The sequence below is a fragment of the Populus euphratica genome, unplaced genomic scaffold (genome assembly GCF_000495115.2).
Source record: "Populus euphratica unplaced genomic scaffold, PopEup_1.0 scaffold25.1, whole genome shotgun sequence".
Classification (NCBI taxonomy): domain Eukaryota; kingdom Viridiplantae; phylum Streptophyta; class Magnoliopsida; order Malpighiales; family Salicaceae; genus Populus; species Populus euphratica.
In genome coordinates, this window is record NW_011499851.1 from 124,280 (window position 1) to 137,588 (window position 13,309).

Genomic DNA, 13,309 nt, shown 5'->3' on the forward strand with positions numbered 1-13,309 from the left:
TAAAAGGTATATTTAGCATAAAAAATATGAAATTAATATTTCTATGATTTTAATATATTAATATCAAAAAAATTTAAAAATATTATTTTAATATATTTTTAAATAAAAAATTCTGGTAAAAATATACATTATTACACCTAACACACATGTAGTTTAGAACTTGGAACCAACTCGCCCTCTTTGATTTTTCTTGGTGCGACCAAGTAAAACTCTTTCCGCGTAAAACAGTTCCTGGATTTTAAAATCGTGCAAGGAAATGCTCACTTACGGGAACATATCAGCTTCAAAATAAATGATGGGCAAGGCAACTCATACCTTCGAGTGTATTTGTATTTTAAAAAAAAAATAAATGATGGGCAAGGCAACTCATACATTCGAGTGTATTTGTATTTTAAAATTTTTAAATAATTTTTTTTATAATTTCAATCATTTTAATATGTTAATATAAAAAATAAATTTTAAAAAATAAAAATAATAATATTTTAATATATTTTCAAACAAAAAGATATTTTTAGAAAAACCACTACATATATTTTCAAACAAAAAAATATTTTTAGAAAAACCACTACCATAATCACAAACATAAAATTAATTTACTAACTTACCTTAATAATTCATTCATTCATTCAATCTTATCCAACAAAATGTGCAATTGATTTGAACAACTCATCTGCATTAGGCCGAAGTAATTTTAATTCAAATTCCTAGTTCTACTTCTATATATTAAAATTTCAGAAAAGGGAGGTTAGAGTAGTAGTCTTTCAATAATCATTCCAGTATTTATTATTATGCTAATACAATTACTCTAATTTCTTGACATGATAGTCGAATTATACCAATGAGAACATAAGATAATATTTAACCATCAAGCCAGACTTTCTAAGATTTTAAATAATTTGGTCAAACTCGAATATTTTATGGTCAAACCAAACAGTCCAAGTCTTCTCTTTTATTTGCAATAATTTTAAAAAGTTGTTCCTATAGCTAATAGTTAAAAAGATATTTATTTCCTGGCTTGACGCATTCAAATCTTGGGTTCCAAATTATTTGAAAAATTATTAAATTTATTTAAGGATAGTTAGGAATATAATAATGATTATTTTTTAAAATGTTGTTTGCCTGAAAATTATTAAAATAATATTTTTTATATTTTAAAATTATTATTAACATCACCATATTAAAAAAATTATTTTTTCAAAAAACATAATTCACAACGTAATTTCAAATTGTATATTAAATACATCATAATAATGCGAGGAATGTGTTCTTAATATTGCTTAACAAATATTTAGCTTCAATGCAAGGTGCTCTGAAAATATCTTTTTCTTGAAAAAAAAAAAAACTTTTGTTCACTATTTGAAGTGACCCAACAATCAATTCCCAATTTAAAGCAATCAACCGTCTCGTACCCAATGAATGTACAATGTAGTTGGGTGAGAATAAATTTGAAGCGTTTGACATGGTTACGTGACTAGTGTCTTGGGTTGGTGATTTTTAGTTGGGATTATTTTTTAAAAATATTTTTTATTTTAAAATATTTTTTTATTTTTAAAAATTATTTTTAATACGAGTACATTAAAATATTAAAAAAATTTAATTTAAAAATAAAAAAAATTAATTTTTAAAAGGCAAAAAGGTTCAAAATATTAAAAAAATTAATTTAAAATAATTAAAAAAAAAATTAAAAGGCAAAAGGTCCTATTACTTCCATTTTTACGATCTGTCATTACTCATTAGTTACCAACAACCAGGGAATCCAGTTGCTTAATCTAGCTATTTTATAAAAGCTCTTGAAATTCCTTTTATACAAGAAAACTCTTTTCCGTTAAAAAAAACAAAAAAGAGAAGAATTACCTCATGCTTTTTATTTTTAAAAAATTATAGCTACTTTTGCTAAACAGACATTCTGCAAACTCAACCACCAGTTGGCTTTGCAAACATCAACCACCAGACATCAATTGTCAGCTCTTTAGGTTGGAAAGAATAAACTAAATTAACATAACTAAAAAATTAATTAATTATCAAAGACATAAATGTTTAATTAGATCATGTTTTTCAAATAAATTGATTTTGTTATGTTTCTGAAATGTTTTGATATATTAATATTGAAAATAAAATTAAAAAAACTATTATTTTAACATATTTTTAAATAAAAAATATATTTAAATAACAATCTCTACCATTATTCTAAACACCTTCAGCATCCATAACATCTAATAAACCCTAACCACAGTCCTATCAAGATCAAAATCTAAAATATTTCAGTGAATGAAATAACATATTATAGAGTTACGATAAATAAAGGATGAAATTGCCAAGACTCGAACCAAGTCTTTTCGCAAGGTGGACGAGCATAGATTTATTGACCTTTCCATTGGTTTCCTCTATTCTTATACAATCAAGGGAAAAGCTCGGATGATTTTAAATTAATTTTCTAAAATAAGATTTTTCTCAGTCAAGTCCTCCATCCATACTTAGAGAATTCGACATTATCATTAAATATTTACAATGATTTCAGACAAAGGGTCCAATATAGAACACTAGGGGAAATTAGTTGTTAGGGAACTACTTTGAGAAACTAACAATAGTCTGACAACTAATTTTAGATTATTCCTATTATTATTATTATTAGTATTATTATTATTATTATTAATATGGATTCAGGTTAACTAGGAGCCCTCGTTTTTTAATTAAGTAGGTGATTATGTGCGAAATCTTGTAGAAGTGAACAAATGTGTATATTGTTATTATCTGAAGTAGAAAAATATCAAGGCGCGTCCGTTCATATAATGGAAGCCGAGACTGAACAGGGACAAAAGGCGTGTTGAAATTTGAAAATAGACTTGCGAGTCCGTTATAGCAGCGCCGGGAAAATGACTTGCTGGAAGCCTACGATAGGGCCACCTGAGCTCTAGAATGGAAGTGGTCTTCGCTGATTATTTCAGTTTGAAGAATGGACCTCCGGGTTTGAAGGTAAGTCAAGTTGAAAGATATTTGTTCGTTCAACGATTGAAATCTATACGCAAACCCGTGTTAGGTGGGACGCACAGCGAGCGAGCGGGAGTCCGCCTCAGACACGGCAAGAAGCTGCAAAGGTCACATTCACATGCTATGGAACTCCTGCAATGTTTCACACTTTGTGAGTTTTTGTTCCCTTTCTTAACTAGAAAGTAACAATCCAATGCACAAGTCTCGCCTCCAATGCAGCCGACTAGTGATTTTCTTGTTTTTTACAATTAAAAAGACATTTTAGGTGCTCAAACTATTGTAAGAAAAATAAAATCAGGTGTTAAAACTTTAATATTCCGAATGAAAAGGGTTGATTTTAAAATTTTATTTTTTAAATTGATCGAATAAAAATAAATGTTTATAAACTTTCATGTTATACATACCAAAAATAAATATGGGGTAGCATCGGATAGAGTTTATTAATGTGAATTGTAATGCGATTATTCTCTAAAGATTATTTTGTAAAATTAAAATAAAATCTGACAATATAAAACAAGCAAATAAAAAAATTTTAAAAATAAAAAATAAAATTAAACTCAAGGATAAAATGATATTTTTCATATGATTTATTTGTTATTTTTGTTTTAATTAAAAATATAAATAACTTTTTTAACAAATTTTAGAACAACAAAATACCTTCATTGCACCTAAAAGATAAAAATCCCTTATAATTGGCTTCAAGGGAATTTTTAAAAAATCTCACATTTTATTACATAATAAATTTACTAAATTATCCTCGATCTCAAAATCAATTAAGTTTTTTTAAGAAGTATTTTTATATTTTCATCTAGATTTATATTGTTATAATATGATAGATAGAAAGGTAAATTGGTCTTTGCAATAATTAGAAAATATAAAAAATTCATATGACATTAATTTTACTATATTACCCTGGTTTTCATAATTAATTTAGTTTTTTGGGAGGCATTTTTGTATTTTAATATGGATCTTTTCTATTATAATTGAGTGGGTAGAGAGGAATATTGGTCTTTGCAATAATTAAAAAATTTAATAAATATTCGAGCATGTCAGGCGTGTGCTTCGTGTGGGGAGGTATATGGAAGGTTCTATAAAGTTTTAGTGACACATAAAGCATTATCAGGTGGTCGAAAAAATTCCTTTCATCGTGTTAGTTGATTGCCTATGACGTACTTTTACTCGACAGGCGATGTGTGTTGAATTGTGATGGGCAGATTATTATCAGAGATGTTTTTTTCTCTCTTCTCCCTCGAAATTCACGTCTAACATTGAAAATTTCATAGCAGTCCCTTTGGTTGGGAATATTTGAGAATCAGTCCTTGTTCTTTTAAATTTTTAATTTGTATCCTTGACCTTTTTATAATTTTTTATTTTTTTAATTACATCTTTCCATCTAAATTTTTGTTTTTTGATTTTTAAAATTTTATCTTGACTTTTTTTCTTCATTTTTTCTTGCCTCTTTTGCAGACTTTAAATTGTTTTTAATTTTATTATTTAATTAAAATTTTAAATTTGTTAATTTTTTAAGATTTAGCTCTCATTCTCTTTGTGGTTTTTTTTTTAATTCTTATATATATATATTGCAATTTATCCCCTCAACACAAAATTATCCATCCTTCAATTTATATTTTCAAATTTGATCAGTATTCTTTTAATTTTTATTTTTTTAATCATTTTTTTATGATTATTTTTTTTTTCCAATTTTAATTTTGATATTTAATTTATTAAAATTTAGGCTTCAAGGTTTTTTCAGGTTTAAGACTTCCAATCAAATGGTCCAGATCATAAGATTTATATTATTAATTTTTCTTTATTTTTATAATTTTATTACTTGAAATTGTTTTTTGAAAATATAATTCATGGTTTTTTTTATTTTCCTTTTATATAGTTGTCCAAATCTCATGATTTGACCTATAAGTTTCATAAGTTAGCCTGTGTGAGCTCGTACCTTTTCTTTTTTATTTTATTTTTTATTTTTTAATGATTGATTGTTTTATTTTATCATTTAATATTTGATTTGTTGTGATATGAAATTTCATCATTTTTTTTATCATGACCTTTTGTTTTTATCATTCGATATTGGTTTTTTTTTTTTCTTTAAAATGTGCTTGTGTAGACTAAATATAATTTTTTTCTCAAAATTTTTTAACCTATTGAAGCTATGCAGTAGATCATATACATTACTAGATATTTGATCTAGGCTTTGTTAGGGCCATAACTTTTTTTTGAAAAAAAACCTAGTTAGATAATCTGTTTCAATACATGTTTACACATAAAAAATTTAAGTGTAAATAGAAAAGTTTATTCAAGCATCTAATGAAATAAATTAATTATCATCAATGTAAATAAACAAAAAAAAATATTAACAACATATAAAAGATAAATTGAAAAAAGTGAAAGATAGGTATACACCAAGGTATTTAATCTTATAAAATGAAATATTTATTCATTAATGCCAACCAAATTTGTTTTATTAAAATCAATAAAAGTAATAGAAATAAAATCACATAGAAACTGAGTGAATAAAATAAAAGTAAAAAATATGCTAGGTTAGACATATTAGAAATATTATTTAAATATAATAATTTTTTTTATAAATAATATCATTGGCATAAAAAAAACATGCAAAAATTAAATACAATACAAAACATTTTTTTCAAACAAAATCTATTAAAAAAGTATTGGATAAACTAATAGAAAAAAAATTAAAGATAACTACAAAATTATTTTTTTAAAAAAATACAGAATGATAAAACTGAAAAATACAGAATCTCTAACCATATCAACTTTTAAAATTTATGATCCATGTCATTAAACCAGAAACACAACAATTGAAAAAATCATAAAGCTCAATTCCCAATAAATCAAACGTTACAAGATGAAACAGGAACAAAAAAATATACAATACAAAAAAATATAATTAAAAAAATGAGGGTATTAAAAGTCTGTGAATCAAAATAAAAAATAAATTAGATGGCATAAAAAATTAACATTGGAGTGTTAAATTGAAAAGAAAATAAACCCTAACAAAAGGAAAAATAAATAAAAAATAAGGATTAAATTAAAAAAATAACATAAACTTTGATTGGATGATGAGATTAAAAACAACAAAATTTTTAAACAAGAGTCAAAGAAAAAAATCAAAAATTAAAATAATAAGGATCTAATTCAAAACAATAATTCATGATAAATTGTAATTAAATAATAAAATTAAAAACATAAAAAACTCTTTCAAAAGAAGCAGGGGCTAAAATAAATAATAAAAAACCAAGGATTAAAAGTGAGAAACAATGAGAAAAAAAAAGAAAAATAGGAAGTTAAAAAAGAAATGGCCACAGGCAAAAATTCATCCATTGACTACCATTATATGTTACACACACAAAAAAAAAAGTGAGGCGATATCTTATTTGTTTTTTATGTTTTAAAAGTGATTTTAAAAAATATTATTTATTTTCATTTAAATTTAATTTTTTTAGATTTTTTAGATTATTTTGATGTGCTGATATCATAAATAATTATTTTAAAATAAAAAAGAAATATTATTTTAAATAAATTTTTTTAAAAAATAACCACAATTATATTTTTAAATATACAATAACATAAAAAAACAGTATATTTAACCACAAGGATACACGGCACATGCTGATATAAAATTGTAGACACATCCCATGTGCCAACTGTTCTTCGATTTAAAAATCAATTAACGAGAGCAAAGAGTTCAAAACACCACTCCTGATTCTAGAATTTAAAAAAAAAAAGTAAAAAGTTGAAATTACCTCTAGATCCTTTTTTTTCCCCGGAATGTAAGGATAGAAAAATCCTTTAATAATCTTGTAAAAAATGTAAAAGAATAAACATCCTTGACCAACAGTTTATTTTTTTAAAGCTAGGGGCATATAAGAAATTATATTTTGGTCCGGGGGGGTTTGCGGACACCAGGTCAAGAAAGTAATTAATTGACTAATCATCAGAGGAAAGAAAAAGGGTATCGGAGCTAGTAATCTTGTCATGAGGTTGGGTACGATTTTTGACGCAACAGCGATTACGAAAAGCGTCGTAGCAGTTCAGATGTTTGGTCATTAAGAAACCTCAAAGAAAACCTGTTCCCTTTCATAAAGCAAGAAAAGCCACGTGTGGTGGAGGGTGGGTGGATTTCCCCACGTCATCAAGGAAAAGAGCCATAAGTCAAAACAACAGCCACCGGCCATTCACATCACATGGAGACTTTTCCACTTCTTGGTTCGGTGGACCTTGGTCGTGAAAACTGTAAATTATAAATGCTCCCCTCAAGTTTTATTAAATATTTTTAATTTTTTAAATAAAATTATTTTTATATAAAAATATAATTCAACCAAAACGAAATGCAATCATTGAGATTATTACTACCACTAATAATAAATATAAAGTAATATATTTTAATCCATTAAATCTTATATTTATTTTTTAGAAATTATCAATTTAAATTTTAAGATTATTAAAAATTTATTTTGTTGTTAATGTTAGTATCTCATGGTATTAATTTAGATGTGCTTAAATTGCTCCGAATATATAAAATTAAAATAACAATAATAATATTTTAAAGAATTAACGTGTTATGGAATACATGCCAAGAGACTGGAGTTTCTTCTTCTTCCTTTTGTTTTTTTTTGGGTCTCATCCTTTCCTGGGAGCACAGAAGAATATGTCTGAAACTTCCTCATTTGACATTGCATCTTTACTGTTAACCCCCACTTCTAAATAGCTTATACTTTCCTATTAGATTATTTGTGTAAGATTATCATTTTTTAGTATAAAAAATATTTAGATATTATTAATATATTTTTTAGTTGAAAAAAATAAATTAAAATTAAGTGAGAGTTAATCTAATGTAATCTGATTAACTTTATATGTTTAAAGACAATTTAAATAATAGTTAAAAATATATTTTGATTAAAAATAAATTTTAAAATATTTTTTTAATATTAAAATGAAAATATATCAGATCAACCTGAGTAAATCTAGATTAAATTGTAAAATCTGTAACCTGAGTCATAAGATCGGGATAAACTCATAAAAAGTAAATAAATTTTTTTAAAAAAATTCAGTTTTCATTCAACCTAACATTGAAAATTGAAATAAAAAAAATCAATTAAAAAACTTTAAAAAACAACTTTACCAAATCTCGAGTAACTTATCAAACTCGTAACTTGGATTGTGTAACTAAAATAACCTTATAAAAACACAATTGAAACAAATTATAAATTAATTTCCAATCAACTTAATGCTCAAGAATGAAAATACTTAAAACAATTAATTTAAAAAAAAATAATAAAAATTAACTCGAGTTAACTAGTTAAATTCTTAACTTAAATATTAGATAATAAGACTGAAGTAACTTTATAAAAAAAAATTAAAAAAATTAAAAAATTTAATTTTAAATCAAGTTAATATAAAAACTCAAAATCAAAGTTATGAAATCAAAATTAAAAAAAATCAATATTAAATAATATTTGTTTTTAAAAGCATTATTTAAGTAAACTGTGTCACGAGAAGTATAATGGCGAGTTCCCCTCGCAATTAGTTTTTGTTAATAAGATACAATCACAAACAACTTTGAAACAATTCAAGTTTATAACTTCAACATGAACGGTCATATTTATGATGTTTTAATGAACGAATGATATTGTTTTTCTTTCCGCAAGAAGTGGCCAACATGTATAGTTATTTCCTCATATATAAGTGTTCTTGAAGCAAAAAAGGAGGAGAAAGAAAAATACAAAAAGCGTCCGTTTCTTCTTTTATCCAAGAAATAGATATGAGACAATTGGTTTTGATTATGTTATAGTACAATTGAAATCAAATCACATATAAAATCAAATTAAATTTGATTTTATATTATAATTTTTATATTTAAAATAAAATACTAAACCATAAAATTAAATTCAATTATACTATTTGAAATATGCGTGGAAATGAATTAACACTCTTAATTATTTTGCCTTTAATTAAAAAAAAAACTTGTTACAAAGACTTATATTTATCTTGCCCTTAATTCTTACATTATTATTATTATTATTATTATTATTTTTAATAAATCTACATCTTGTATTTAGATTTATATTCTTGTTTATCAACTATTTATTATCATCTTTCATCATGGTTTTTTTTCTAGTAAACTTAATAATATGATTTTGATTTTTTAAACCAATTAAAATATATATTATTTTTATGAATGAGTTTTTAAAGATAGGATGTTTTTTTCTTTTAATATATCTTGAGTGAAAATGGTTGAAACATAGTTTTTTGTTGTCCAAAGATTTGAAACAGGAGTAAATTAAAATAAGTTGCCCGAGGATGTCACATTTTCCATTCAAACAATAAAAATATAAAATGAATAAGATTTCAGTCTAATGGTGGGAGGGGCTTGTCCCCTTCCTCCACACTTGGGTTCGAGCCTTATTGTGCACGCCTGTCACCTCCGCGATGTCTTACCTGCTCATTAGGCTTGTAGGATGTTCAGTGGGCCGTGTGGATTAGTCATGATGCTCGTAAGCTGGCCTAGACACCCCATATAAATAAAAAAAAAATCCATGTAAAAAAATAAATAAAATCCATGTATGCGAGTTTATCCTTATGGACCAAGGCGCTCCAAGATTGTATTTGTGGGCCAGGCTCACAAACCCATTCTTTTAGCCCAAGCATGTTTGACCCTTCTTTTTATAATGGCACTCCATTTTTAACACTATATTATTAAATAAAAAAAATTCAGAAAGTAGTACGTGACACGCAATAAAATATTTTCATGTAAATATATTTTTTACTCTTTTTAATAAATATTAAATTTCTCCTCATCTCATATGATAATTACATAAAAATTAATATGAAAATACAAAATTGCCTCTTGGCTCCAGTTTAAATTTTTTTGATTCCAACGGTATTTTGCTTGTTTTACTATATAATTAAAATAAAAAAAATATATCTTCAATTAATTTAATAATAACTAATATATCACGTGAATACATATTAATACTCCCTGTGACTAGAATTAAGTTTCTTTTAGGTGTGAGGTGCAAATCTACTACTTACCAAAAAAAAAAGAGGTGCGAATCTACCATTACATTGTTCCGGTGAATGTGAAACAGTGTATTTGAAAGGGGTCCAGCTAGCCAGATTGTAGGGCCTTTAAGTTGGGCTGGACTTGAAACTCCTCCTATTAATTTAACAAAACAGGCCCATTCCAGCGTGGGGGAGGGGAGGGGGCATCCATGGTTTTCCACCTCATCAAACGATTGGCATTGATGATGCAACATCACATCTAGCGGCTGTAAGTCCCGCCATCGTCAACAGATAAAACGACACGACAAAAAGCAAATCAGATAGATAACATCAAACGATAACACAAAACCGTTGAAAACACAAGAGCTTCTTCACTCCCAGTCACGGAGCTTTTTTAAACGGCCATCATCAAATGGCCTCTCTTACACTCGGCGGCTTCAGCATGACTGTCCGTACAAGACCAATCACAAGAACCAATCACAAACCCTGCAGAATCTCCTGCGTTCAATGGGTATCTTAACTTCTCATTTCCATTTTCAATTCAATGCCTCAATCTCATCTCCAATTTGTTTATAAACCATTCCGCGTTCAATAATCCCTTTATATTTTCTGTTTTTGTTTGATTTTATGCGAAGGAAGGACCCAGAGGGGCTATATGGACCACCACAAACAGGCCATTTGGCTCGACGGGAGATCAATAGAAGGCTCGAGAAAGACGCAGAGTTTCGCGAGGCACTTGAGCAGCAAGCCCGTGAAGAAAAACAGCGTCGCCACTCTCTTCGCCAAGTAATAATTCAATTAATTAATCATTTTTATTGTAAATATTCGTTATTATTATTTTGTCTTTTGTGATTTTTGTGGTGTGCGTGAACGTTGGATTAGTCTAGGGTGATACCGGACACTCCAGAAAAGCTGATAGAGTACTTTCTTGATACTGAAGCTCAGGAGATTGAGTTTGAGATTGCTAGACTGAGGCCAAGGTTAGTCCTTTTAAGTTTTAAGCTCTGATGCACTATTTGTTTATTGTACGGATAATGTTGTGAGTTGTCACTATAGGCAATATGTTTGAGATTTCGCCTCTTCCAATGAACTAGTTCTCCGGTGGCTAAGCTATTTTTCTTGAAACTTATTCTTTTTTATAAAAAAAACCACTGATATGGTCCCGCCCTGTTTTGATATGGACTTTCTCAAGTATTACGTTCCCAGTGTAAACAAAGTTAGTTTCAAACTCTAGTTCTGAAGGAGGAAATAGCTTTTTCTTGAATTGTCCTTCTTTTCCATCAATTGCTTCATTGCTATGATAGCTCGTAGCTGCCTTTTAGTTGTCCCAATTCACTCTCTTGCACAGAGTAAAGGAAGAATGTTAAGTAATATGCATCATGAGAAGTTCCACTTTAGGGTCATACTCATTATAGCATAAGAATGGGGTTTTATTTTTATTCACTGACCTCAAATCTTGCCTTTAATCAATGGCTGTGGAATTTGCAGATTGAACGAGGAATTTTTCTCGCAGCTACAATTTGAACTGGGGCAGCTTCGTTTTGCTGTTTCAAAAACTGAGGTTCACTCAAGAGTTATACGTGAAAGTTGAACCCCTTTTCCATAACCATATCAAACCTATTTATGGAAATGTTGGTGATTGTTGTAGGAGATGGAAGACAGATTGATTGAGTTGGAAGCACTACAGAAAGCTCTGAAGGAAGGAACAGGTTTGTAGTCTCTGCAGACTTGCTTAGAAGAATTAACCTTTTCCAGCTTACTGGAAACTGATGGAACTGTGTCCCTCGTCCTGTTATAGAAGCCTACGATAAAATGCAAGGTGAACTTGTAAAAGCAAAGAAAAGCCTGACAAAAATATTGACATCAAAGGATGCAAAAGCCACTGTAAGCACTACCCTTTTCACTCATCAATCTTTTAAATCAAACACTTTACTATTCTTTTGCCTTGTTAATTATGTTAATTAGGTTGATTTTGCATCTTTGGTTTCCATGCCAGTTGCTGGAAATGGTTGAGCAGAATGAACTTAACAGATCATTGTTAACGCTTCTTGATGAAAACATAGCAAGCGCGAACCAAGGTAAACAGGTAAGAGCTGGAGACTAAATTTTCTTCTCAACCTGTTTTGCAATCTCTCTCTTTTCAGAGTTGCCTTTGGGGTCGAGGAACACAAAAAAAATCATATTGATATGAATGTGGCACAATCAGTATATAGGACGGGGATATATTGGAGCAGATTTCTTCTAAGAGCTACTATGACCAAACATACGAGACAAATTATGAATTTATAAATGCGTTTCCACTTTAGGTGCCCTCTAGGGGTTTCTTTATAAACCTGACATTCTAATGGAGTGGGTGTCTCACTCTCCATTTTGTAACACTGCTTGCATGTTTTCCGGATAAAATTTCAATCATTTTTATCAGTATATCCACTCATTCAACATTGATGAACATTTCCAGTCAACTTTTCCTTTTAAGAAGAAAAAGGAACAAAAGTCCTAAACTTAATGATTAATGATTTGCTAGTTAGATTGAACTCTTAAATGATTTGTATTGTGCAGAAAGAAGCAGCAGCTTTCATGGAAAAGCTGCGTGCAGCCGTTCTCAAGTACATGACGGTTTAGCACGGAGGTGATGAATAATGGTACCTTTCAACTATGATGTATTTTTTATAATGAATTTGGCTTGAAAATGTATTTGGCTTATGAGTATTAGCGAGACCAATCTTGTATTTAAATGAAAGCATTTGATTGAATGTATAAAGTTATGCTTCGATTAAAACTTTTTACATAAATTGACTTGTAGTTCCTACACCAGACTGAAACGGTACTGAAATTGGAATTCTTACACAGCTAAAAGCTTCTATAACATGAGATTGGTGGGCTTTGCAAGGGCTACATTTCAAATCTTGTCCAAAACACCATAAAATGTGAACTGTATCTCAATCACCTTCCTTCTAAACATCATAAAAGTTTCCTTCATTGTATTGAAGCCAAATGTTGTTCGAGTAGTATAGTCTTATGAAAATGTATATTATTATAAGCACTTATAATAAAGTAAGTTCTATGCAATACATTATGTTTTGGACCTTTCGTGTCTCTATAATGGGCTGAATAGTTGCAGTAGAGGTTGTCTAGTGAAAATAATTCTGATTGTGGAAAAGGATGAAGCCTTGCTACTGTAACCAAGCGAGCTCCAATCCAGTTATCACTGTCCATAACTTTGCTTTAACCGAGGAGCACATTCCAGGATTCATTGCAGAGCCCTTAATCCAAGTTCCCATGTCAT

The 13,309-nt window shown here is 28.2% G+C and overlaps 1 protein-coding gene across 1 annotated transcript; it reads left to right on the forward strand.

Annotated features, from left to right (window-relative positions):
* Nucleotides 1–10,319: 10,319 nt before the first annotated feature.
* LOC105121354 (dimethylallyl, adenosine tRNA methylthiotransferase) lies at nucleotides 10,320–12,831 on the forward strand. Its single transcript, XM_011019944.1, has 8 exons — nucleotides 10,320–10,534; nucleotides 10,663–10,809; nucleotides 10,906–11,003; nucleotides 11,512–11,584; nucleotides 11,672–11,732; nucleotides 11,822–11,907; nucleotides 12,020–12,109; nucleotides 12,583–12,831. The coding sequence occupies exons 1-8, from the start codon at nucleotides 10,436–10,438 to the stop codon at nucleotides 12,643–12,645; spliced, it is 717 nt and encodes a 238-aa protein (XP_011018246.1). The 5' UTR covers nucleotides 10,320–10,435; the 3' UTR covers nucleotides 12,646–12,831.
* The last annotated feature ends 478 nt before the right edge of the window (nucleotides 12,832–13,309 follow it).

What these genes read in the sequence shown, in the direction of transcription:
- LOC105121354 (XM_011019944.1), top strand. Translation starts at nt 10,436, where the DNA reads ATGGCCTCTCTTACACTCGGCGGCTTCAGCATGACTGTCCGTACAAGA. An exon ending in GAATCTCCTGCGTTCAATGG is followed by an intron (nt 10,535 to 10,662) that starts GTATCTTAACTT and finishes ATGCGAAGGAAG; the next exon opens with GACCCAGAGGGGCTATATGG. An exon ending in GCGCGAACCAAGGTAAACAG is followed by an intron (nt 12,110 to 12,582) that starts GTAAGAGCTGGA and finishes TGTATTGTGCAG; the next exon opens with AAAGAAGCAGCAGCTTTCAT.